A 26,577-nucleotide genomic window follows, 5' to 3' on the forward strand; every position below is an offset into this window, starting at 1 on the left:
AAAAGAAATAAGAAAAAAAAGCAAAGGCACACAGAAACCTGATAAAGCAAAATGATCATTTGAATGACAAATGAAAAAGCAGAAGGCTCCCTTTGATTTCCAAAACCAATTGTTATTTATCAACTGATACTCCAGGCACAGTTCAACAGTGGGCAACAAATTAATTGACTCTTTGGTCTGATGTGCTGTCATCTGTAATTCTGATTATTATCTTAAAATTTTGTTACCAAAAAATGACAAAAGGAATGGTACGTTCCTTTGTCAATTGCATTATAATCATGTCATTTAGAAGTGTTGTCATTTAGAGACAGTCATTGTTTTACTCTTGTGCATTTGCAAAAATGTTACACCTTCTGATTTACCCTAAAATACGACTTTCTGAGAATAAATTCTGAGATCCTACCCTTGAAATAGATTGGGATTTGTGGGATTCTGGTAATGACTGAACTCATAGAGATACTGGCAGACAATGGGATTACACAGGAGTTGATTGTGGGACTGAATTATCTAAAAATAATTACTGTTCTTGTGACTTTGTTCAAAATATTGTTGATTTTTAAAAAACTTATTTGTCTTTATAGAGAAATTTGGTAAACTGTAGCAATATTGAAGCACTTATATTTTTTCTCCCTACTTGATCCCTCCAGAATTTGGAAACTCTTAATGAATGAGAATTATTATTTTCATGGCAATATGTCTATTTGCCTGAATCCAATAGAAATCTGATTTCTTCCAGTTTCTTTTATTTATTTATTGGGGTGCCATTGGTTCATTAGATTATATAGGCTTCAGGTGTATAGTCTATGATACATAATCTCTATGATACATCATCTTTATATTGCATTGTGTGCCCACCACCTAAAGTAAAATCTTCTGTCACCATATATTTGATTTCTTCCAGTTTCCAAATGTGCATTTATTAGTCAAGACTTTTACTGGAATGTCATGTCTAAAAAAGATAGGCCTAGACTTGGGATGTCAGCAAAAACCTTTAAGGAATGAAGATTGACTTTAGAGCTGATAAAAGCCCCTTAGAGAGATGGCCTGGTACTTTACTTCACGTGGTTCATAGCAAAGAAGCAAAGGTTGCTTCCCTGGGGAATGACAAGAAAAGAATCTCAAGACATTTTGGAGACCTTGAAAACTTGAGGAGTTTACCCAAATCTGCAGGTATCACAGGCAAAGTCTCATGGCAACTGTGTAGCCTGGCTTCTTTGCCCTGAAAGGCTAGTTAAAGTTCAATCTTAAAATTCCTTATGAGATTCATTCCAGCAAAGTATATTTGAGAAAGTCTATATAATCAATTGTTATTCATGTTGTGTTTATGCCAAAACACAATCAGCCAAACTGAAACAGTACTTAACACAGTAAATGAATTGGTCTTCATTTGACTCTTTGATAAAAATGAGGGTGATTTTTAGGAGAAAAAATATGTTTCAATAAAATCTATAATGGACAACTAGAGAATTTAGACTCTAATTCAATGAATTCTCTGTAAAATTTTATTTTTTACCTCTAAAAAAGACTGGGTCCTAAATTTTTCTAGTTTTTCTTAAATGTTTTGGGTACAACCATCTAACTCCATAGAAATAGAAGAAAAATTGACAGTGGGGATTTGTAACACTGGAAAACGGTAATGGGACTTGTACCCACCCCACCATTCTTCTGGCGTTGTTTCTGTAAGTGCCAGCCCTGACTAATATGTAGCTTGTAGATGAGCATATATTTGTATAAGAAGCCTAGGAACTAACTTCAAAAGATACAGACCTCAACCTTCAGGCAACCCAGTTCTGGGTTCCTTGTTGACCCTCAACCATGAAGCCAGGAGACGTGTGGTCAGGATGGCTAAACCAGGATGAGGCACACCAGACCATCACTTGCCTTATCCAAATGGACTGTGCTCATCTGGATGTAGAGAACTTTTCAACCCCCCACCCCCAATCTCTTTCTTTGTTCTGTTCTCCTTTCCCTTCTTTTAAAAGCCTCTGCCACCACTGAGATGGGGAGATGGGCTTTGAGAGGTGAGGCTCCCATCTTCCAGATCCCAGCATCTGCAGACTAACTACTTCCCTTTACATCAATCAGCACCTGCCTCTTGAGTATTAGTTTTCGTAGAGGCAGGCAGCCACACCTGCTTTTGGTTACAACAAGGCTTACAGTAAAAGCATGTCTTAATTTCCTTCAAAATAATTCATAAATATGGAAATTTAAGTTTAAAAGTTCCTTTCATGATCTACATTAAGTAAAAACTTATTCTAAAAGAATGAAAAAAAAAGCAAGGTGTCATAGATTACAAGTACAAATTGAATTTAGCTATCACCAGGCAATTGTTGTTTAAAATAATCAACTCACCCTGGCTGGTGTAGCTCAGTGGATTGAGCACAGGACTGCGAACCAGAGGATCACGGTTCGATTCCCAGTCAGAGCACATGTCTGGATTGTAGGCCGATTCCCTACAGGCCAGTTCCCAGCAGGGGATGCACGAAAGACAACCATACATTGATGTTTCTCTCCCTCTCTCCTTCCCCTCTAAAGATAAATAAATAAAATCTTTAAAAAAATAAAATAATCAACTCATAGAAAATTTAATTCATTAACTATTTGAAAAAGTATCACAGTTTAGTCATAACTCAGACTAGTTATCACCACAATTGAATCATCTCTATCAAAACATAAAGATCTGGTGCATGAAATCCATATTCTCTCATTACAAATATCACTCACTGGTAATGCTTCAGTTTGTAGAAATCAAAGTATCAAGCATGGTTTAAGATTCCCCCGACTAGCATTTCCAGCAAAATTAAAGTAATCTCTTAGGTGAAGAAAATTCTCACCAAACTCTGAATACAAAAATTTTATCAAGGTTTGATGCTGAGTTTATAATTTTTGCTTTTTATTTCAGAATCAAAGCCATGATGGCAGCAAACATTCTCTCACTAGTTGGAGCACTCTTGATGGGGTTTTCAAAACTGGGACCTTCTCACATTCTAATAATTTCAGGAAGAGCTATGGCAGGACTGTACTGTGGTAAGTCTCACATACACATACCCACACTTGTGTGAAAATTACTCCGAAAGCAGAAGTGGTAACATGCAGGGAATACTTTGAGCTTCAGGTGGCATCACAAAAGGAATAGGCAGTAGCATAAAGTTTAACTCCTGAATCAGGGAGGTATGGGATCCATAAGTGGGAGTTGTGTCTTCTTACCCATGGCAATATTGCTAGTCATCTGACCACAGATAATTCTTAATTCTCTTAAGGTTTTATTTTACTTACACATATGAATGTATGCCTACATATGTGCTGGATTTGTTTGTTTTTATTAAAAGCTGGTGACTCATTTTTTAAAAAACTGTGGCCCACAGAAAAAAATACATTTTACATTTGCAGCCTAATACCTACCTACCCACCTACACACGTGTGTGTTTATATATTATTTAATCAAATGAAATTAAAATTTCACAAATCAATATTCCTATTGTATGTTCTAACATCTATTCTATTCTGTTCTGCCTTGTTATTTTTATTTTTTTGTTTTAAATATATTTTATTAATTATACCATTACAGTTGTTCGATTCCCCCCCTTCATTCCCCTCCACCTGCACCCTCCCTCCCTCACCATTCTCCCCCGCTTAGTTTATAACCATGTGTCTCAAGTTCTTTAGATTCTGTATTTCCCCCACTATTCTCACCCTCCCCCCTATCTATTTTCTACCTACCATCTATGCTATTTTCTGTGCCTTCTCCCCTCTTCTCCTCCTCCTACCCCTGCTGTTGCTAACCCTCCATGTGATCTTCATTTCTATGGTCCCACTCCTGATCTAGCTATCCTCTTGGTTTGCTTTTGTTTTAGGTGTGGTTGTTAATAACTGTGAGTTTGCTGTCCTTTCACTGTTCATATTTTTCATCTTCTTTTTCTTATATAAGTCCCTTTAGCATTTCATATAATAAGGGCTTGGTGATGATGAACTCCTTGAACTTGACCTTATCTGAGAAGCACTTTATCTGTCCTTCCATTCTAAATGAAAGTTTTGCTGGATAAAGCAATCTTGGCTGTAGGTCTTTGGATTTCATGACTTGGAATACTTCTTTCCAGCCCCTTCTTGCCTGTAAGGTCTCTTTTGAGAAATCCACTGACAGTCTGATGGGTACTCCTTTGTAGGTGACTGTCCCCTTATCTCTTGCTGCTTCTAGGATTCTCTCCTTCATTTTAGTCTTGGCTAATGTAATTATGATGTGCCTTGGTGTGTTCCTTCTTGAGTCCAACTTCTTTGGGACTCTCTGAGCTTCCTGGATTTCCTGGAAGTCTATTTCCTTTGCCAGACTAGGGAAGTTCTCCTTTATTATTTGTTCAAATAAGTTTTCCACTCGTGGCTGTTTCTTTCCCCCTTCTGGTACCCCTATAATCCGGATGTTGGAACGTTTAAAGATGTCCTGGAGGTTCCTAAGCCTCTCCTCATTTTTTTGAATTCTCATTTCTTCATTCCTTTCTGGTCGAATGTTTTGTTCTTCCTTCTGGTCCATTCCATTGATTTGAGTCCCAGTTTCCTTTCCATCACTATTGGTTTCCTGGACATCTCCCTTCATTTCAATTAGTTTAGCCTTCATATATTCCTCTAATTTGTGACAATAATCAACCAGTTCTGTGAGCATCCTGATAAACAGTGTCTTGAATTGTGCTTCTGAGAGGCTGGCAATTTCTCGGTCGCTTAGAGTTATCGGCTCTGGGACTTTGAGCCCTTCCTGCGCCATCTTTTGGGCTGTTTGTGCCTGTTCCGTAGCAGGATCGGAGCCCAAAGGTGTTCACTAGAGCAGGGCAACTCAGTCACTGGGTTGTGATGTTGTATGTGAGGGCGGGGTCAAAGAGGAACTATGGTCCCGCCTGCCGCCTGCCGCTGAGGCCCCCACCGGCACCGCAGCCACCAAGGTCACCGGGCCCACGTGTTTTGTTCCCACTGCACTCGAGTGTGCCACTGCCATCAGCCCTCCACCACTGGGTTCGCCCCCTGCGGCCTGCATGGTCCATCTCACTGTGCGCAAATGTGCAACCTCGGTCAGTCTGCCCCACACCCCAACTGGTTCTGGGCTGCCTGCTCACCTAGGTCAGGGGATCTGTCCTGCCTGACCCTGCTCCGCTGCTGGCTCTGTCCCTCTTACCATCCCCGTTGAACGGTTCGTAGTTGTCAGACTTCCGTATAATTCAATTTTCTGGTTTTTGGGTGTGTCTTTGTTCTCCAAACCTTTGTTGTATTCAAACTTGGCTGTGGGAGAAGGCACAGTGTTTCCACCTATGCCTCCATCTTGGTGGAAGTCCAATTCTCCGTTCCTTTATCTAGTAAATGATGAGAATAATACCTACCTTGTAGAGTGTTTGTGAGAATACATATAAAATGTTCAGGGTAGAATTTGACTATGGTAAACTGTCAAGAAATGCTAGCCACTGCTATTACTCCTCATGCGCAGTAGACAGTGGAAGACTGATAGACCCAGAAATTCTGACTTGGCCCTAATGGCCTATCTGGCTGATATGTCTCTCCTTCTTCTATCCGTAAAGACATTGACACTGGGCTGGTCTCTCAGACCATACTGCCTAGCCTCGCCAGATTTCACACCTGGCTGGGTGAAGGGTTAAAGTGGCAGTGACCCCAGAGTGAATCAGAAAGAAGCAGCTGGTAGAAGAGCTCAGAATGAAGGATGGATGCTCTTCCCATGAACTTGACAACTAAATTACTGGAATTGTTCAGTCTTGGAAACAATTTTTCTTTCTTTATGTGATAATACAGTTTTATTGTTTTTTTCCAGTTACCATTTATCTCCCCATACCCTCCTCCCCCATGGAATCACCACACTGTTGTCTATGTCTGTGAGTCTGTTTTCCTTTTTGCTCGATCCCTCCACACCCTATCCTCCCCCACTGCACCATAGCTTTCAGCCTGCTATGGGTCTGTCTCTATTTTGCTTGTTAGTTCAGTTTGTTCATTAGATTCTACATTAAAGTGAACATATGGTATTTGTCATTCTCTGACTGGCTTATTTCACTTAACACAATGTTCTCCAGGCCCATCAATTCTGTTGCAAAAGGTAAAATTTTCTTCATTTTTATGGCCAAGTAGTATTCCATTGTATAAATATCCCGTAGTTGTATTCACTCATCCGCTGATGGACTCGGGCTGATTTCATATTTTGACAATTGTAAATAATGCTGCAACGAACATATGGGTGCTTATGTTCTTTTGAATTAGTGTTTTGGGTTTCTACAGATATATTAGCAAAAGTAGGACCACTGGGTCAAAAGGCAGATCATTTTTAACTTTTTAAAAAGATTTTATTTAATTTCAGAGAGAGAGGAAGGGAGGGAGAAAGAGAAGTAGAGAAACATTGATGTGTGACAGAAATCTCAGTTAGTTGCCTCTTTTATGCCCCCAGGGCAGTGTGCCCTGACCAGGCATGTGCCCTGACCAGGAACTGAACCAGCAACCTTCTAGTTCACAGGCCTTCACTGAATCCACTGAGCCACACCAGCCAGGGCTGTTTTTAATTTTTTTGAGGTATCCCCACACTGCTTTCCACAGTGGCCGCACCAGTCTGCATTCCCACCAACAGTGCAAAAAGGTTCCCCTTTCACCACATCCTCACCAGCAGTTGTTGTTTGTTGATTTATGGATGATAGCCATTCTGACTGGTATGAGGTGATATCTCATTGTGGTTTTAATTTGCATTTCTCTGATGATTAGTGATGTTGAACATCTTTTCATATGTCTATTGGCCATCTGTGTATCCTCTTTGGAGAAGTGTCTGTTCAGGTCCTTGGCCCATTCTTTAACTGGATTGGTTTTTTTTGGTGTTGAGTTTCGTAAGTTTTTTATAAATTTTGGATATTAACCCTTTATCAGATGTATCAGCAAATATATTCTTTCATTCTGTGGAGTGTCCTTTTATTTCATTGATGGTTTCCTTTGCTGGGCAAAAACTTTTTAGTTTGATGTAGTCCCATTTGTTTTATTTTATTTTATTTTGGGGGGAGAAATAACTTTTCAAACTTTCAGAAGCAATTAATCATCAGAGGCCTGAACAAAAGGAGGATAACACAGTCTTTAAAACAGTCAAATCTTTACCTTCTCGGTACCAGTGATGTCCTGAGAGTTCTGGGCTGAGTTTTTAAGCCACTGTCCTAAACTGTAGCAATTATAAACCACTAATTTCATTGGAGGTGAGAGAAGAGGGGCAAGGTCACAAAATAATGTATAAATTATTTATAACATTTTTACTTACAAAGAGGAAAGACAATAATTCCATGCATCTTCCATGATCAGTTGAAAAATAAGGCTAAAATTATTTCACTAAATTTCTCTTTTATCATTTTTGATGTTAAAACAAATAACTGAGAGTGAGGATAGATTTATCAAAGTGAAAATTCAACCCACATGTGGAAAGAGCTTTGAATTCACACTAAATCAGTTCTGGCCCTGTCTCTGTCTGATCTTAGATGTGTTCCCTGAGTATGAGCTTCAGCTTTCTCTTCTGAAAAATGAAAATAATAACATTAACAAAGAAGTCCAAAGCACGGTTCTTCTTTCTTTTTTCCTCTACTTTAAAAACTATAGTAAAAGTAAAAAATAGAGCTGCCTTATGACCCCGTGATTCCACTTCTGAGTATTTAACCAAAGAAATCTATAAACCACTAATTTATAAAGATATATGCACCCCTATTTTTATTGTAGCATTATTTACAATAGCTGAGATAAGGAAGCAACCCAAGTGTCCATCAATAGACAACTGGATAAAAAAGATGTGGTGCGGGGCCCTGGCTGGTGTAGCTCAATGGATTGAGCGTGGGCCTGCGAACCAGATGATCGTTGTTCGATTCCCAGTCAGGGCACATAACTGGGTTGCAGGCCAGTTCCTGGCAGGGGCCAGTTCCCAGCAGGGGATGCACGAGAAGCAACCATACATTGATGTTTCTCTTCCTCTCTCCTTCCCTTCCCCTCTAAAGATAAATAAATAAAATATTTTTTAAAAAAAGATGTGGTGCGTATATACAGTGGAATATTACTTGGCCATTTAAAAAAAAAGAACTCTTGCCATTCATGACAGTATGGATGGACCTAGATGTTATTGTGCTGAGTGAAATAAGTTACTCAGATAAAGACAAATACTGTATGATATCATTTATATGTGGAATCTAAAGAATAAAATAAGTGAACATACAAAACAGAAACAGACTCACAGATACTGGGAACAGACTGATGACTGCTAGAGGGGAGGGGCTTTGGGTAGAGTGGCGGAGTGAAAAAGATGAAGGAATTAAGAAGTACTATTTTGGTAGTTACAAAGTAGTCACTGTTGTAAAATACAGCTTAAGGAATGTAGTCACTAATTTTGTAACAACTATGTATGGTGCCAGGTGGGAACTAGAATTATCAAGGGAATTGTTTTGTAAATTATGTAATTGTCTGACCACTGTGCTGTTCACCTGAAACTAATATAAAATAATATTAAATGTCAAAAATTAAATACATTATTTTTGAAGATGCAGTTTAAAATCTTTAAGAAAATTTAGTTAATTAAGTTATACATAGGACTGATTAATAGAATAAAATCTGTACATTGAAATGAAAAGTTCAAGAAAAACTTGTTTTAAATTTTCTAGCATTAATAAATTGAAATTAAAGAAAAAATAAATACAGTAAAAATACAAAATGTTTTCCATAAAGTTGAAAAGAAATGCTATAAAAACATTGTGAAGTAACCTTAGTAGGCTATCAGTAGCATAGCCAAGTGTACTTGTACTCTCCAACCATTTTTTTAAAATTATGTTCTGGTCCTATTCTGAGCACCAAAGTTACTAAAACTGATAGGAAATGCAATTTGACTTCAGGCTCATGGACGTGAGACCTGTGAGTTTACCTACATTCTTCTATTCTTGAGATGTAATGCTAGGTATTACACAAAGATTGTCAGCAAAATTTCAGATGCTGTATCAACCATGCAACTATGCATGTGAAATACTAAGAACAATGTAAAGCTTTAAAAACACGTATTGAAATAGCTCCTGTAAAAAGTATCTTTTACACAGGGCCATCCATTTCCACTCCGTAGGCAGCCAGTGTTTGTAACAGGAAGCCTCTGACAAATCTTATTTTTAAATTCTTAAGAACATGACAAACACTGCATCTGGCCTTGCTTTATTGATAGCCTCTGATCTTTCTCTGAGCTCGGCAAATGGCTGGGAACGCCACCATGTCCAACATTGTCCAACGCCACCATGTCCAACATTTCTTAAATGCAGTTATCTGCACTTAAGAAAATTATAGAAGGCAGAAGGGCCTAGTGCTTCTCAGTTTTTGTATTCCTTTAAGCACCCAAAGTGTTTATTTAAATCAAATCTTTTCTGAAGACTATTATTTGGAGAGAATAAAGAAGAAGCTGGGTTGCCCTGGCTGGAATAATTGGGTGAAGAGTCCCTTAGCTCCTTAACCCTTTCCGCCTCTCTAAACCCCATTACTCTAGCAGTGTGACCTTGAGGTACCTCCACACTGAGGAAACTTAGCGAGGGCTCATGGTTCTCACTCTAACACTCGACTGCACTGTGATCTTGGGTGAGCCGTTTCTCAGCTCAATTGAGTAATGACATTGGTCTAGACCCATTCTAATTCCTTCAATCCATGAGTCTCGATTAAGAATATTATTATTTTTAAGTATTATTATCACATTCTTCAGTCTCTTTACTTAAGACATCTGAAAGCATTGTGATGTAAACTCAATACTAATATGATTTTTTTAAATTATGAGATGGTATGGGAGTAATAGTAAAAGAAAGCTGTACTTGAAAAATAATTAAATTTTAAAAAAATAAATAAATAAATTAAGACAATGTTATAAATAATTGCCAGATACTTGATTAACCATTTCTTCCTAATCATATGTCAAACTATCATTTTATTTGTAATCTTGTCAACAAATATTCTTTTCATAAATTGGAAACAAGGGTTTTCTTCCTTTCAACAGATGCAGGAAGGGACTTTCCATCCAAATGGTAATTGTACGTAAGCCAAATTAATGTTATTGAGATAGTCCTGGCTGTATATTAACATTTATGTTCATGTTCTATGCAGGGTTAATCTCAGGCTTGGTTCCAATGTACATTGGTGAAATTGCACCAGCCTCACTCAGGGGTGCTATTGGCTCTCTTCACCAGCTGGCCATTGTCACGGGCATTCTTGTTAGTCAGGTAAAAACCCCACCCCCTATTTCATCCGTCCTCTATTTTATGCAACTTTTTTCTCCGTGACTGTCCATTCTCACTGTAGACCTACATAGAAAAAAACCAAATGAAACAACTCCCGCCAGTGGTAGTGGAGGTGGTGTAGAATCATAGGCTTTTAGCTCAAAGCTAAATTATTTCTACTCCACCCCTCACTTTTCCCCTTGGAGCTTCAGTTGTGTTGGTACTAGAGGTAACCTAGAAGCCAAATCTTGAACTTCTATTGCTATTGTGTATTAAATTATTCCATTTTGATTTAAAGAAATAAGATTCTTCAAATTTTTGGCTGCCTGGGTTTCCTTTGTTTTGAGTGTCTTACTTGGAAATTTAACATGTAAATGATGACCAGTTCTAGTTCAGCTGGCTCTATCTTTCCCTTCTATCCTGTGGTCTCAGAGGGAGTCCTGGGAACCCCAAACCTATGACTATCCAGAAGGCAAACTACTGCAATAGGGGTCACAAAGCTGGTTCTCATCAGAGTAATTGCTCCATCTCTATTATTGCATTCTACTTAAGTTCTGAGTAATTTAAAAAGAATGTTTTTTACAAAGGTCAAAACTAATGCATGACTTCGGGTGTTGTTTTAAATATTAAACATGTTGTCAAATGTTTGGTTAATTCCTATCTTAAATGTTCCATAAGCGTTTATGTAAACAAACCCAGGTGAAGTCTTCATAAAACAAATAGTTCCTAAAAGGTGAGACACCATAGTAATGGTTTTCATCTTGATACATATTTGAATCAATGTTCTCAGGGATACTATCCAATAGTCAATATGCTTATTCAACAAACTCTTGCAGAAGGCAGACTCAAAGTGTTGGGAGGTTGATAGGTTTCCTTCCTACCTTTTCAGATTATTGGCCTTGACTTCCTCCTGGGCAATGACAGGCTGTGGCACATTCTGCTTGGTCTGCCTGCCTTGCGAGTTGTCCTGCAGTCCGTGATGCTCTTCTTCTGTCCAGAAAGCCCCAAATACCTTTACATCAAGTTGGATGAGGAAAAGAAAGCAAAACAAAGTAAGTCTGCGGGTGGTTTTACTTTCTACCTATTGTTTTGGAACTATCACCTCATAAGAAACAGTGTGCATGAATGGCTACTCATGAAATTGGTACTAGCACTTTCCAAATGCAGTCGGTGAGTATGTGTAAGGAGAACATGCAAGATCACTTTAATATGACAGGCACATGCCATTTTGCACCCATAAATATTCACTCAGCCCAAATTGGAAGCCCGAATGCAGAATATTGGACTCAACCATACTCTTCTAAAGGACCTTTCAGCCTTATGCTTCAAGGATAAGAGGGTCATAATTCTCTTTGTCATAAGATGAAGCCAAATGTTCTGCTTTCATGAAATTTTAAAAAGCAGGAATTAATTTAACAAAAAAAGAATTCCCAAAGTGCATCAGGTTATCAAGTAATAGAAAGGGCTACACAGAACTGTAGCTTTTTCATTTACATAATACATATAAATTTATTTTTGCTTTGACCTGAGTTGTTATAAATGTAATAATTTTGGGGGCAGGCTTGAAAAGACTCAAAGGCAGTGCTGATGTCACCAAATATATCACTGAGATGAGAAAAGAAAGGGAAGAAGCCTCAAGTGAACAGAAAGTCTCCATAATTCAGCTCTTCACCAATTCCACCTACCATCAGCCTATTCTGGTGTCATTGATGTTGCACTTTGCTCAGCAGTTTTCTGGAATCAATGGGGTAAGTTTAAGACCATCCCTTAACCCTTTAGAGCAAAGCAAATTGGGATAGAGCAAAAAAGGTGTATAATTTAAAATAGCTAAAAGACGTTTTAAAATGTTAACATCACGTCTTAGTATAAGCAAATAATGAGTGAGTGTTTCCTGTTTTGCCTCATCTGCTTTCTAAAATTGCTTACAATTTTAAAAAATATCAACAGTCAGCCCTGGCTGGTGTGGCTCAGTGGATTGAGTGCTGGCCTGTGAACCAAAAGGTCACCAGTTTGATTTCCAGTCAGGGCACATGCCTGGGTTGTGGGCCAGGTCTCTAGTTCGGGGCATGCAAGAAGCAACTGATCAATGTATCTCTCTCACATGGATGTTTCTCTTCCTCCGTTCCCCTCTCTAAAATAAATAAATAAGATCTTTTTTAAAAAACATCAACAATCAATGGCATTGTATGTCTATTAAGATTCGGGTAAGAAGGCAAAAGTCATAATAAAACAAAAGAGGGGAAAGGAGAATAATTATACCAAAGCAAACTAAATTAGAAGGGGCTTTTAGAGTTAAATATAAAATTTAGGATTTGTCGTAGCTTTGGCTAAAAGAATCCATGGCTCCCTCTGTTTAAATGAAGTATACCAGGTGCCAAAATGTTTCCTGCCACCCAAGAAGCTTTCACTGTATTTGCGGAGACAGCACATGCACACAAAATAAACGACAGAGTGAAGCGATATGATGTGGTGAGAGTGGTGGAAAAGACATGATTGAAAAACGTACCGAATATTAAGCTTGCTAGCTTTGGGGTTTTGACTTGAAATCTTTGCATTATGGAGAGTATAATTATTTTTACTGGCAATTAACTAGTAGAAGGAAATGATTAAGCATTCATTAAGTAACTAAGCAAAGGAAACCACATATCCCCCTTAGCTGCTGTTGAAAATATGATTTGGGCTTCCTCTACACTCTATAGAGAGCCAATCTGAGATCCACAGAAGACACTTTGGGAGTGACTGATAGGTGGGTAGAGAGTTGGGCAGGCAAGGAAAGTAATTCCAATGAGGTGAAGCAAAAGGAGAGCTCAGCCTCACTCCACACGCTGAATACAGCTCTGCTGTGGTCTTCGTCCTCCTTTACGGGTCCTTGATGTTCATTTTCACCTAATACTCTTTATATCTCTGGGGCTTAGAGACCAGATTGCTTTCCCGTATCTCAGCTCTACCTGTACATTCAATGGCATGATACTTAACTCTCTGAATGTCCCTACTTTAGCTTCCATCCCACAGTTTACGTACAGGCAACCGGGAGGTACTGGCCTTGGGGCTGTTGGGCAGCCTGAAAGCAGTAGGAGACTACACTGTGTGCTAAAGCCAGTCCTCACTGAGCACAGTTTGCACAGTCCTCCTGCATCAGCACTGTCTGCAGAAAAAAAGGACATGTATGTGGGGAAGGAATGCCAGAGGATGGCAGAACAACAAAATGACCTAGAAGACTATTATAAAAGTAAAAGCATAAGTGAATAATAATGACTGTTAGGGAGGTTGTGAATCCTATTTCTCTGTCTCTACTGAGATTAGTGGGAAATTTTGGATTAAATGTAATACAACTGGAACTCTCATACACACCAGGGAGAGTGTCAACTGCGACAACATCTTTGGAAAGTTGTCTGGCAGTGTCTGTCAAAGCTGAGCGTGTGCATATTGCATTGTCCTGCAGGCCCATTCCTAGGTGTAAATGTACACATAGGTCACTGAAAGGATCGCACTAGAATGTTCAGAGCAGCCCTGTTCATAGTAACACTAAATGGCAACTACCTAAATACCCATCAATGGTAGGATGGGTAGTTAAACCATGACATATTAATACAATAAAATACTATACAGTAAAGATAGTGAGTAGCCTACAAATGTAACTATGGATTATTTTCACAAAGGTAATATTGCAGCCAGATACAAAATAATATACACTATGTGGTTTCATCATATCAAACATAAGACTAAGCAAAATTTATCTATGATGATAGAAGCTGAAAGCATTTCCTTGAGAAAATAGGGTGACATTTAGGGCCTTCAGGAAAGCAAACAAGGATTTATTTCCTAATCTGGATATTGGTTATGCAGGTATATTTTCTTTGTGAAAATTAATCAAGCTGTACATTCCTGACGTGTGTCCTTTTTCTATGTATTTTATACTTTAACAAAAGGTTCAAAGTTTTTTAAAAATAGAGAACATGCATATGCAGAGTCTTTGCTAGATATAAAAAGAAGTTTAAGCAATCAGAAGCTTTAAACACTGAAGGAAAAGTGTGGTTGCTCCTTCCCCAGAAGGAGGGGGTGGAAAAAATCTATATGAAGTTCTAGGGACCATGGTTACATAGAAGCAACTAAAATTAGATGTCTTAAAATATTTCCTGCTTTAAAGCCATCAGTGCTAGGCTTCTGGATTAAGTCTGAACTGTTGTTACTTTGCAGATCTTTTACTACTCAACCAGCATTTTTCAGACAGCTGGAGTCGGCCAACCAGTTTACGCAACCATTGGCATGGGTGCCATCAACACAGTGTTCACTGTTCTCTCTGTAAGTAAAACAACCCTAAAACAGTCTGCTTGTTCCTTAGTCCAGAAATTGAATTAAAAAACAAAACAAAACCTTGTGATCTAAAGGCGATCAATGACTTATTGTCTATATTCTCTGGGGATTGAAACCAAGTGGGTCATGGGAAGACTTCTATTTGTCAAGAACCAACGACTGCATTGAACAGGCATAACTGAGCAGGTCATCTGATTCTCTCTGGTTATGCCTGGCTCTCTCTGTTGGACTGGATGTCATTAGTTACTCATTTGTGAATTAAAAACTCATTTGGGAACACACAGAATTCACTCCTTGGGATCCCTCTCCTTTGCTCTATACCAAAGCCATTCAGTTAACAGCTTGTGATTTCCTTCAATATTGGGTCTTGTGCCTAGATTCCTCTCCTTCTATGGTAGAAACTCATTTTTTATCCTGATGTCTTAGAAAACATTTTAAAAAAATAAAGTTGTCCTCTCTGTTAGGTAGCTAAGCCTCTAATAAAATTAAACAAACCCAGCAAATTCTTACAACGTTTGGCCTTTGGGCGCAGCTTACAAGGAGCTCACAAGGCCACAGCTTCTGACGATGCACATGAGTGTGTGGTGTTGTGAGATGATGAAGAAGTGGTGTGTAAGTTCAAATGTTACTGTTGTTTTTGAAATTTTATACTTTAGAATGTGTTGAATGCTATTTTTCTAAATATTTTTCCAACAAAGGGAAGAGGCCATATACTCTTCTTAGGACCAAATATCTTATGTAAGGAATGATTGGTATCTTAACAATAATAATACTTAACATAACAATCTAAAAATTAAAGTAAACAAGCAACAACAACAAAAACACAAAAACTTCCCAACTAATGTAATGGGGCTTTTTTATCTTAGAATGCGGGATGTTAAAAAAAACTTGTGCTTTTTTATTTCAATCACAATGCTATACTCAACATACTTTAGTCACTTGTTTTTTATTCTCTTCACATGGACTTTAAACTATTACCTTACAATGGTCGATAAATTATAGTCTGGCCGCCTAAATCAAAAGGCAGCGTTGTTCAGACCTTGGAACAAATAAGAAGGGAACAGCAGGGGCCCTGCAGGCACACCTTAAGAGATCTCGCCTTTTCAAGCCAAAAGGTCGCTCTGAATCAGTGGAGGTCTGGTGCTGGGATGCAATCCAATGGACTATTTGCATTCTTTCTTCACTTGAGATAAAATGTTTTACGCATAATTTTCTAATAGAGATTATGATTAAAACATTTTATATGTAACAGGATTTGCCATGTAAAACATCCAATTGTTAAGACTGGGTAACCCAAACTCTAAGAGCGCCGAAAAGGAAACTACTGCAGAATTCCATTTTTGTCTCCTTCTGCCAACCCTGATGAAGTGGGAAGAGTTGCTTTGAAAACAGTGTCTTGATTATTTGGAATATACCTTTACAGAATTCATCTTTTTATTCTGTGAAAGTTTTTGAGTGAGTGACATAATTTATAAAGTCCTCTCTAATCAGCTAATTATAAATAATACTCCAGGACTAAAATAACATTTAAAACCTTTAAGTATATATATATATATACATATTTTTGTAAAGTTGTTTTAAAGCACAGAAAAGGTAGCCCCTCAATCTCCTAGTTTCTCCCCCTCAAATGAACCTATGTTACCGAATTCCATGTATCAAAATGAAGATACGCAAACAGGAACATGTACCGAAATATATTGTTTCAACAACTTAGAAGGAACATAATCAGTCTTTTCCTTTTTAAAAAAATAAGTATTGGGGAAAGGAGAGAGACTTTTCTGTCTCTTGGATTATGTTTCATATTCCATGTTTTCTTCCATACTAAAAGGCCCATAGAAGACAGCCTGTAATCTTGAAAGAGAAAACAAAACGGGAAGAAATATGGCGAGGCAAGATGGGTCTGGGCAGCAGCAATGGCTACCAAACTCGAATAGGCTTCCAGGGTCTGAGGGACACACGCTATCTGGGGCAAGGGTGAGAGTTAAGGTTAGCAGACATCTCCAGGCCTTGACCTCGTCTCACCCTGTGTCACATCCCTCCCTGTGTGCTCACCCGGCTTGAAACAAGAATCTGACTCAATTTTCAAGGCATGCAGTTCTAGAGTTTATTATCTATTAGTAATAATTATTCAGAAACAGCAAAAAAAAAAAAACAGACATAATGAAAGCCCTTGTTCCTGAAGAAATGCTTCTATTTTCTTTGTAACTCGACATGGTGTCATCAAGCCAGCTTTAAAAGCCATGATGAAAGAATCAGATATGAAGAGAAATTTTATGAACATGAATATTTTCCCCACTTACTTCTCAACAATTAAATGTGAGCTCTTTGCTTATCATCCCAAACTGATTTGATTCTGATTACAAAATGCCTGTGAGATGAAAGGGGTTTTCACGGCAGGTGAAAAGATCTGTTTCTCAGATATTTTGAGAGCCAGAGCTCACTATACTAAGGGTATTTGATTGCTATTGATCCATGGATAGATCTATGAACCTAGTCAATTTACTCACCAAAGTGAGAAATTAAGATAGGTAGCTTTTTTGTAAGGGATTCACCAACCTGGTCAGCATCAAGCAAGACTCTATCCAAAAAACTCTGGTTTTGGCTAAATATAAATCTTAACTATTAATGCAAAGGTTCCCAAAGGAATCAATGACCCATCTCTTGACTTAAATTAAGAAAGCACTTTAAACTTTTTCTTTAAAGCCTTCCCTTTCCAGGTGGATAGTTTATTCCTGGCACCAGGTACATTTAGGCACACAAGAAAAATGAAGACCTGACTATTTTAGTAAACTGGTCAAATTCCACACATTGCCAGTGAGGGGTCATAATTCAACTTTATTCTCAGTAAGAAAGTTGCATGAGAATAGTTGACGCCTCAACGGTTTCCGGTGTCCGCAGTGCACACACGTTCCGAGGAGACATTGGTATCATTTTTATGTAGAAGTTTCACATTTTATACATGCAGGAAATCTACTGAAAGAGGTCTAAGATGTGTGGGCCTCTTAACGTTGTACCCAAAGTGATAATCATAAAGAGGTGGTAGCACTATGGTTCGTCCTTTGGAATGCCACGTACAAACCGATGTGATGAAATGCAGCAGGTATTTGCGGATGTCGAGGTGACTGAGACCAGCTTTGTTCCCTGGGGCAAGACCCACTCCCCTTCTCAGTCCCACATTGGTAAAATGGGATAACAGAACTGCCTCTTTCCAGATGTGTAAATTAAAATGAACTCTCTGTCAGAAAAAACTAAGTACCAAGCCTGTACATTTTTAAACTTCTGCAGGTATTCCTTGTGGAGAAGGCGGGGCGACGCTCTCTGTTTCTCACTGGAATGGGTGGGATGTGTGTCTGCGCCATCTTCATGTCCGTGGGGCTTGTGCTGCTGGTGAGTTTGGTGCCTGCACTGAGGTGGTGGTTGTCATGCGATAGCAGTTCTGTGCTCTGGGTTAAAGTGCTTGTAATGTCAAAGAACTTTTGACAATGACTGATGAAATAAAGCCAGAGGAAGAGCATTTAACAGAAAGGAGAAATGTAAGGAAAAAGATAACTAGTTGGGGGAGTGCAAAGGCTGAACACCAGCAAACAAATTGCACGTGTCATCCAGGGAGGCAGACGTGGCCAGAGCGCAGGCTGTGGGGGGCAGCCCCAAACAGGTTCTAGTGCTGGCTCTGCTACTTGGCTGCCTGTGTGACCTTGGACAAGTGTCTGGGTATGTCCAGCCCAGAACGCTTAACCACTACTTCACATGCACCCAATCTAGCAGCCTAGCTATCAATAGGAGCAACGGTCACTGGATCCTGACCCTGCCTCTTTCACAGGAAAAGAGTGACCAAGAATCCTGTAAAAATCACAATCCAGAGGATTTCCCTATTACAGATCTCCAAAGATTTCAGGATGACTCAGACTAGAGTAAACTTGTCTCCAACTAGAATAACTTGTGCTTATTTGCACATAATCACCAGAAATAGAGCCACATTCACTGCTAACCTCAGGAAGGGTCTACTAAGCTAAAGAAAGAAGCAGCCAATAATCTCAGTTCTACTTTTGTTTTATATTGTTCTTTTCCTCAGGATAAATATACTTGGATGAGTTACGTGGCCATGGTATCCATCTTCCTCTTTGTCAGTTTCTTTGAAATCGGGCCAGGCCCCATCCCCTGGTTCATGGTGGCTGAATTCTTCAGTCAAGGACCACGCTCTGCGGCTCTAGCCATAACTGCGTTCAGCAACTGGACCTGCAATTTCATTATAGCTCTGTGTTTCCCATACATTGCGGTAAGTGGCCTGATGTTGTGCACACGTACTGAATAGAAGACAGGGCTGAACAACTATTAACCGGGACTCTGTGTGTATTCTCTCTGCAGGACTTCTGTGGACCTTATGTGTTTTTCATCTTCGCTGGATTGCTCTTGGCCTTCACTCTGTTTATATTTTTCAAAGTTCCAGAGACCAAAGGCAAGTCCTTTGAGGAAATCTCAGCAGAACTCCAAAAGAAGAGCGGTTCAGCCAAAACACCAAAAGCAGCCACAGAAATGAAATACCTTGGAGCTATGGAGACTGAGTAAAGATAACCTGCCTGTTGACATGAGCAGAAAAAGGAAGAAAGCTATGTGGTTTTAAATGACAGTTCTTTGAGAATTTTATATCTATATTTTAAAGTATTGTTTTATTTTTTTAAAGGAGCTTTTATGGGCTCTCATCAGAAATGTCATCAAATATTACCAAAGAAAGTACTTTTTAAAAAAGTTACAGAATCTATTTTTGATAGTAAAAATCTGTAATTAAGTCAACCTTAAAGTCTAGCTCATTTCATCACACTAAAGGGCACGGACATTCTAAAATGTTACCAGTTCTATTCTTTATAACAAGGTTCTACTGAAATGGAAGCTGTTTCTATGTATCATATTACATAGAAACCTGAAGCTACAACTATTAATATTTACATATTTGAATCTAGGTTGGAATTGTCTTACCCACAGACTTCCTACTAAAGGAGATACAGCTAGTGGCAGTGAAGGTTCACAGTAAAATTGGTAACTTTTCCATTTCTCTCACTCAGTGTCTTCTTGTGCATTAGAATTTGCATTTTGATTAAATTTTTATCTTTCCTATATTTTCATGTGGGAGGCTTTAGTAAATGTTTTTGTAAAGAAAGCCTTTTATTTTTGGCAGGCTTACCAAAATCTTTTTATATTTGGAAAAAAAACAAGCAAACAACATTTTAATTGGTGACCAAAGAGGTTTTTTTTTTAGATTGAACAATAAAAAAAGTTTAATAGTTAAAAGAAACATCTATTATAAGCCCCTCTTAAGCCCTGGCTGCTGTGGCTCAGTGGATTGAGGGCTGGACTGTGAACCAAAGGGCTGCTGGTTAGATTCCCAGTCAGGGCACACACCTGGGTTGTGGGCCAGGACCCCAGTAGGGGGTGAGCAAGAGGCAACCACACATTGATTTTTTTTCTCTCCTGCTCTCCTTCCCTTCCCCTCTCTCTAAAAATAAATTAATTTAATCTTTAAAAAATAAACTCCTGTTAAACCAATTCCTTGTCAGTTCCATCCTATGAGATATGTTTTATTTTGCTTTTTAATTAAACACAGCCTGGTTTTCTGAGCTGTGTTGTAAAATATGCTCAATGTTAAGCAAGACATTTTGTATATCTCTTCAAACCCTAATAAATTAAAGCAGTCTAGCTTAAGAAATCTCAAATAAAATAAGCTGCTTCTTGTTTAAAAAACAATACATTTTCTGAATCATTATGATTCTAAATCGGTTAAAAAGGTAGGGTTGGAGAATTCCTGAGGGTGAGCTCCTGAAACTTCATGAATGTTCAACTTCAGACTTGACCAAAATCCCTGTTTAATTTTCCTAGGAAGACTGAGTTTCCTAACACAAAACAGTCATCCCCTTTGATGTTTCCATCTTCGCTTCAGCTGTAGAGGGATGCGATCCAGCGGTCCTGTTGCAATTGCTAACATTTATTGTGTACTCCCTATGTGCGAGGCACCATTCTAAGTGCTTTTACATATTAGGCACATTGAAAATACACAGATGACTAAATAGACTTTTGCTTACAGTCAATTATGCAACTGTGGAAATATAGTTCTGATGGATACCGAAGGCTTAGGTCCTGCTAAAGCATCTTCAGGTTGTTTTTCTCACCAAATGGAGCCCATTTGAATCGATCCTTTTTATGTTTGCTGTAATGTGCATAAAAACACTCAACACTTGCTTGTGTGTTGTTGCTGCTTACCTTTATGTAATTTGGTAGTCCAAATAATGAAATTAGTTCTTTTCACTTGGACTGATTTTTATTTCCTTTGGACCAATTTTAGATAAACTATGCTCACTTAGGACTTCAAGACAGAGTGAAATTTAATAGTTCAGAAGAACTTTGTGCTGAACTGTGAACTCTTGGTGGGTTGGATGAGGGGCAGACAGGGGCTCTGAACAGTGAAGCAGGGAAATGGGTCTTGTGTGCCCCTTGTCATCTGGCTGCTGATGGCCTTTGACAAGCCCAGAGTTGCAACGGTAAAGAAATTTAACATTTTTATAATTTATGTGATTTAATCAAATCACTACCCCTCATCTCATTAGCTAAGAGAATAAAGAAATGAAGGTTTGATAAAGAGCCCCAAAGACCGCTTTTAAGTTCTAATTCCTTTGATAGACCCACAAATACCAGAAATTTAGACCCTGAAATTTGTTTTTCCTCCATAATTTCTTTAGCAGAGACACAAATGAGGTGCACAAAAGTGAAATTAGAAGCTGTAAACCCATTATATTAGGACAAAAGAACTAGCTAAACAGTAAAAACTAGGTCTTCAATGGTATACAGCACAACAAATAATACAATCGGCACTAATTAATTAGATTTAATCCTGAGGAAATTAGATGTGAGTTTGAACACATTTTTCATAGTACTCTATCATTTTTGTGGAAGTGTTTCATACTCTAATGATCTTACAAACATGATGCTTCTCCTTGCTTGTTCGAAGCATGACTATACTTCTTGCTCTGGTTACCCATCTGCTGCATCTAGCTGGTGCCCACTGCCATGGTGTAAATGCAGGGGTCCTCTCTGCTGAGACACAAGAAGAGAACGCCTCCCCCTCAAGGGGCTCACAGTCGAATAAGGAGTTCAGGAAGACCAGGATATAAATGTTTCTGTCTGTGTCTTTTGCGTTTTATGAACTTCAAGCTAGAGACTTCTCTTATAAAGTGGGTCTAATAACATTACCTACCTCTGAGAGTTGTTGTGAGGATTGAATGTAAAGTGCTAAGCAGAGTGTCTGGTATCCAATGCGTGACCTAGAATTAGTATGGACAAAGATACTGTTAGGATACAGGACTATCATATCCATAAGGTAGTCCCAAATTCATAATTCAAGGTAATACTCTCCCACACGTCAAGCAACTATCTCACAAAGACAAGGGAAAGTAAAAACCAGGGGAGATTTTTACCATCTAATTCCTAAACTTATACTTCATATTCCTAAGTAGGTTATAAGAGTTTTTATTGTATTTTTAAAATTTGCTTTTACCTAAGTTGTTATTTTTAAGAGGTCTATATGTAATATTATTTATTCAAATAATACTAAGTAAAAAATAAGTTGCTGTATATTGCATTTAAATCTAATTTAAAGAGACTACCACCATTGGACAACCAAATCTTGAAAACCCTCAAAAATCACAAAGTGTGTAAACCAAAGTATGTGCATAAACTACTTTTTGTTGCCAGCTCATTGTTGGATATGCAGCAAATGAAGCAATGTTGGGCAATAGCTGTGCTTATGTGTCCTAAGCAAAGTGCTGAGTAAAGTGTAAAAAATATAATTTTTCATAACAATTCTATATCAATGACCTGAGAAGAAAAGGTTTATTGCAAACCACTTTGAGCCATCTGCTGATGTCTTTACTGTCTTCTAATTTGGTGCATATTAGAAAGAATTATGATGAAAAGAAACTGGTTTTAGTTAAGATTATATATATATATATATATATATATATGCTATAATCTTATGTTAATAAATATATTTCCAAATGTTTAGTGTGTTCTATTTTATGTAGAAAATATATTTAAGAAACTTGATATAAGTTTGCTGTATATACTCATTTCCTTTTCACAATATTTTTTCTATTCTCATTTTAAAGATAATATGTGAGTTACTTTTTAAACCCAAATTTTATTTTCCTCAGGCAGTTGTTTTGATTATTAGGAGTAGAAAAAAAACTAGCCTGAAGGGCAGATAGGCACAGTTGAAGAAGAATAAATGACTTCCTTTGATGAAAATAAAAATAATTTAACTCAGTAAACATTTAATCAAGTTCCTATTATGAACAAGACACTTAGTTAAAGTTTTGTGAAAGAGAGACTTGTGGTCAAGATGGAGGTGTAGGTAGACACACTTTATCTCCTCACACAACTACAGAAATAATTACAACCAAATCTCAAAACAAATAACACCCAGAACTCTCAGAAAATAGAGCTGTATGGAAGTACAACAACCAAGGATTTAAAGAAGCCACACTCACACAGACAGGCAGGAGGGGCGAAGACTCAGAGATGAGGCAGAGAGAGACACGGTGTGGGGCAGAGAGGTGGCAGCAGTGGACGTGGAACAGACACAGGCGGTCCCACATTCACATGTGGTGGATAAAAATTGGGAGGGATACCTTGGGAGCAAGTGATCCCAGTCCCAGGATAGACCACACAGTCCAGGTTTCCAGTACTGGGAAGATAAATCCCCATAACTTCTAGCTGTAAAAAAAAAGTGGGGGTTGAGACAGTGGAAAAAACTGCTGAATTTTCAGGAAACTCCCATTAAAGGGCCCAAATACTCAAACCCACCCACTCTGGGATTCAACACCAGGGCAGTAGCTGGAAGGGTGTTGGTCACCTATTTTAAGTGGGTGTAGTGACTAGAAACAGGGTGAGTGCTGGGAAAAACCCCAGAAGTCAGGCAGCAGCACAGTCCCCTCCCCCAACCCTCCCCCGACACAGAATCACAAAGTGAGTAAGTGGGTTGCCCCACCTTGGCAATTACATAAGGGTCTGCCCCACACAATTTATAGGTGCCTTTTACAGGGAGTCAAAGAAGCTTTACCTAATACACAGGAACAAACACAGAGAGGCTGCCAAATTGAGGAGACAAAGAAATATGGCCCAAACGAGACAACAAAACAAAACCCCAGGAAAAGAATTAAATGGAACAGAAATAGCCAACTTAACAGATGCAGAGTTCAAAACACTAATGATCGGTATGCTCAAAGAAATCTTTTAGTATGGCAACACCATAAAGAAAGAAATCAAGTTTACCCTAAATGAAACAAAGAAAAATATGCAGGGAACCAACAGTGAAGGGAAGGAAGGTGGGATTCAAATCAATGATTTGGAACATAAGGAAGAAATAAATATTAAACCGGGACAGAAAAAAACAAGGATAATATAAGAAGACTCTGGGACATATCCAAATGTGTCAACAACTGAATCATAGGGATGACAGAAGGACAAGAAGAGCAAGAAATTGAAAACTTATTTGAAAAAATAATGAGAGAAAATTTCCCTAATTTGCAAAGGAAATAGACATACAAGTCCGATAAGTACAGAGAGCCTCAGACAAGTTGGATTCAAGGAGGATCACAAAAAGACATTTCATAATTAAAATGCGAAAGGTCAAAGATAAATAGAGAATCTTAAAAGCAGCAAGAGAAAAGCAGAGAGTTACCCACAAAGGAGTTCCCATAAGACTGTCAGCTGATTTCTCAAAGAAACATTGCAGGCAAAAAGGGACTAGCAAGCAGTATTCAAAATGATGAAAAGCAAGGACCTACAACCTAGATTACTCTATTCAATAAAGCTACCATTTAGAAGGGAAGGACAGATAAAGTGCTTCCTGGACAACATAAAACTAAAGGAGTTCATCATCACCAATACCTTATTACACAAAATGTTAAGGGGACTTATTAAGAAAAAGATCAAAACTGTGAACATTAAAAAGACAACAAATTCACCACTATCAAAAACTGAACCTAAAAACCAAACTAAGTAAACAACCAGAACAGGAATAGAATCATAGATATGGAGATCACAGGGAGGGTTATTGGCTGGGAGGGAGAAGGAGGAGAATGGGGGAAAAGTACAAATATTAAAAAGCATAATTGGTAGGGACAAAATAAACAGGGTATTGTCAAGAATAGTGTAGGAAATGGAGAAGCCAAAGAACTTATGTGCATGACCCATGGACATAAACTTAGGAGAGGATTGCTGGAGAGAAGGGAGGTACCAGACGGAGGAGACAAAGGTGGAAAAATTGGGACAACTGTAATAACATATTCAATAAAATATACTTTAAAAAGACATGGAAAATAAAGTTTTGTGGAAGAGAATAAAAAGGGTGAAAGAAGAAATAAGTATCTCATAAACGACAGTACAGGTAATGATGAGAGGCTGAAGAGGGTAAAGGGGAATAAATGGTGATGGAAGGAAGGACGACTTGAGGTAGTGAACACACAATACACTATACAGGTGATGTATTATAGAATTGTACCCCTGAAACCTATATAATTTTATTAACCAATGTCAACCCAATACATATAGTTTTTAAAAAAGTTTTATGAAAAACACAAGTTTTAGAAGAATATAGGATCCTTATCCTCAGTCACCTGCATTCTCATGAAGGAAGAGAAATGTGAAGAGAAATAGTTGCAATTCCAAAGAGAGAACAGAAAAACCTGTAAGTTAATGATTATCAAATTTTAAAGTTGGCATTCAAAATTTTCAGCATATGTTTAATTAAATAGCTTCAAAAGATGTACTTTTCCAAAATATAGTATATATTGATATTTTAAAAATATTGTTCTCTATTTATCTAATGGAATTTAATATCATAGTAATTGATTGCTCATCACAACCCTTTAAAATTTATATATATTATGAATTTTTATAATACATAAAATGTAAATATATATTACATATTAAAATTTATATATTTATATACTAACCATTAGAAATTTCATTGCACTCTTTTATACTCTCATATTTCTGCTCTGTTTCCTTAAAAGAATTTTATCTCAAAGTAATAAACACATGTATTAAAATATTTTTGGTGATTCTATTATAAGTTCCTGCAACAAAAATATCTATAATTTCAATTTAGATTTTTAAAAATGTACTGTGTCCACAAGGGTCAAAATGTTTGACCAATTTTTCTGGGTTGAGTTAGCATTTATGATTATTAGTAGTAAACAATTGATGAAAGAAAAAAATCAGTATTACAAATTTTGATCAAATGACTCATTTTTAAAGCAGTTCTTTTAGAAATTTATCTTAATGAGATTTAAATATTAATGAATAAATATTTCTTATTACTAAAGTGAAATAGTGTTCAGCATATATTCTATTATTACTTTTTGCTACTACAAAATTATTTAAAATCTTATTTTCATAGGTAAGTAAATAGGATTGGAAGGAACAATGTTATTCAACTCCATGAATTATTTCTAAGTTATATCCAAAAAGCATACAAAAACTCATCATCAAAATAATTTTAATAATATGTCATCTAGTAACTCAATTGGGCCCTTTAATTTTGTTGAAGTGTTTTAAAAGTGTCTATTATGAAAGGATTTCTTATCATCCTCTCACTTAGTTTCCGAGTAGCATACCAAAAAGGCTTATCAGGACTTAATAAAAAACTATTAGTTATATTGTTCAATCTTTCACTTAGAGGCAACTTGCTTAACCGAATATACTCAGAAAGGATTGAAAGAGTTAAACTATTATTAATTTTATGCATTTTCATGTATATAATAACATTTTTTTATTTTATCCCATGCTGTATTTACATCAAACCATCAGAGCCCAGATTTAGCCTGTTAGCTTGTTCAATTCATAGTGATAACCTAAAGGCAAATTCAGTCCTTATTGTCAAACTAATTTACCAGATCAAGTTACTTTCTCTCTGAGTGAACTTTTTGCTTCCAGTAAGTACCTTAATATTCATTCCTATGACAGCCCCCTCATGTCTGAACTG

The 26,577-nt window shown here is 37.6% G+C and overlaps 1 protein-coding gene across 2 annotated transcripts in view; it reads left to right on the forward strand.

Annotated features, from left to right (window-relative positions):
* Positions 1-22,485, forward strand: part of SLC2A2 (solute carrier family 2 member 2) — a 40,719-nt gene extending 18,234 nt beyond the window's left edge. Inside the window, exons 4-12 of one of the 2 annotated variants that reach the window (XM_037046534.1) lie at positions 2,903-3,027; positions 10,117-10,232; positions 11,119-11,281; positions 11,790-11,977; positions 14,427-14,531; positions 17,829-17,930; positions 18,616-18,819; positions 18,909-18,929; positions 21,475-22,485. In XM_037046534.1, coding sequence (XP_036902429.1) covers positions 2,903-3,027; positions 10,117-10,232; positions 11,119-11,281; positions 11,790-11,977; positions 14,427-14,531; positions 17,829-17,930; positions 18,616-18,819; positions 18,909-18,929; positions 21,475-21,630 — 1,180 coding nt within the window. In that variant the 3' untranslated portion in view covers positions 21,631-22,485. Of the gene's footprint in view, positions 1-2,902; positions 3,028-10,116; positions 10,233-11,118; positions 11,282-11,789; positions 11,978-14,426; positions 14,532-17,828; positions 17,931-18,615; positions 18,820-18,908; positions 19,742-21,474 lie in introns of those variants that run through there. The other variant, XM_037046533.1, reaches the window with a different exon arrangement.
* The last annotated feature ends 4,092 nt before the right edge of the window (positions 22,486-26,577 follow it).

This window comes from Sturnira hondurensis, unplaced genomic scaffold (assembly GCF_014824575.4).
Source record: "Sturnira hondurensis isolate 20B ecotype Veracruz unplaced genomic scaffold, ASM1482457v3 Scaffold0005279, whole genome shotgun sequence".
Taxonomy (NCBI): domain Eukaryota; kingdom Metazoa; phylum Chordata; class Mammalia; order Chiroptera; family Phyllostomidae; genus Sturnira; species Sturnira hondurensis.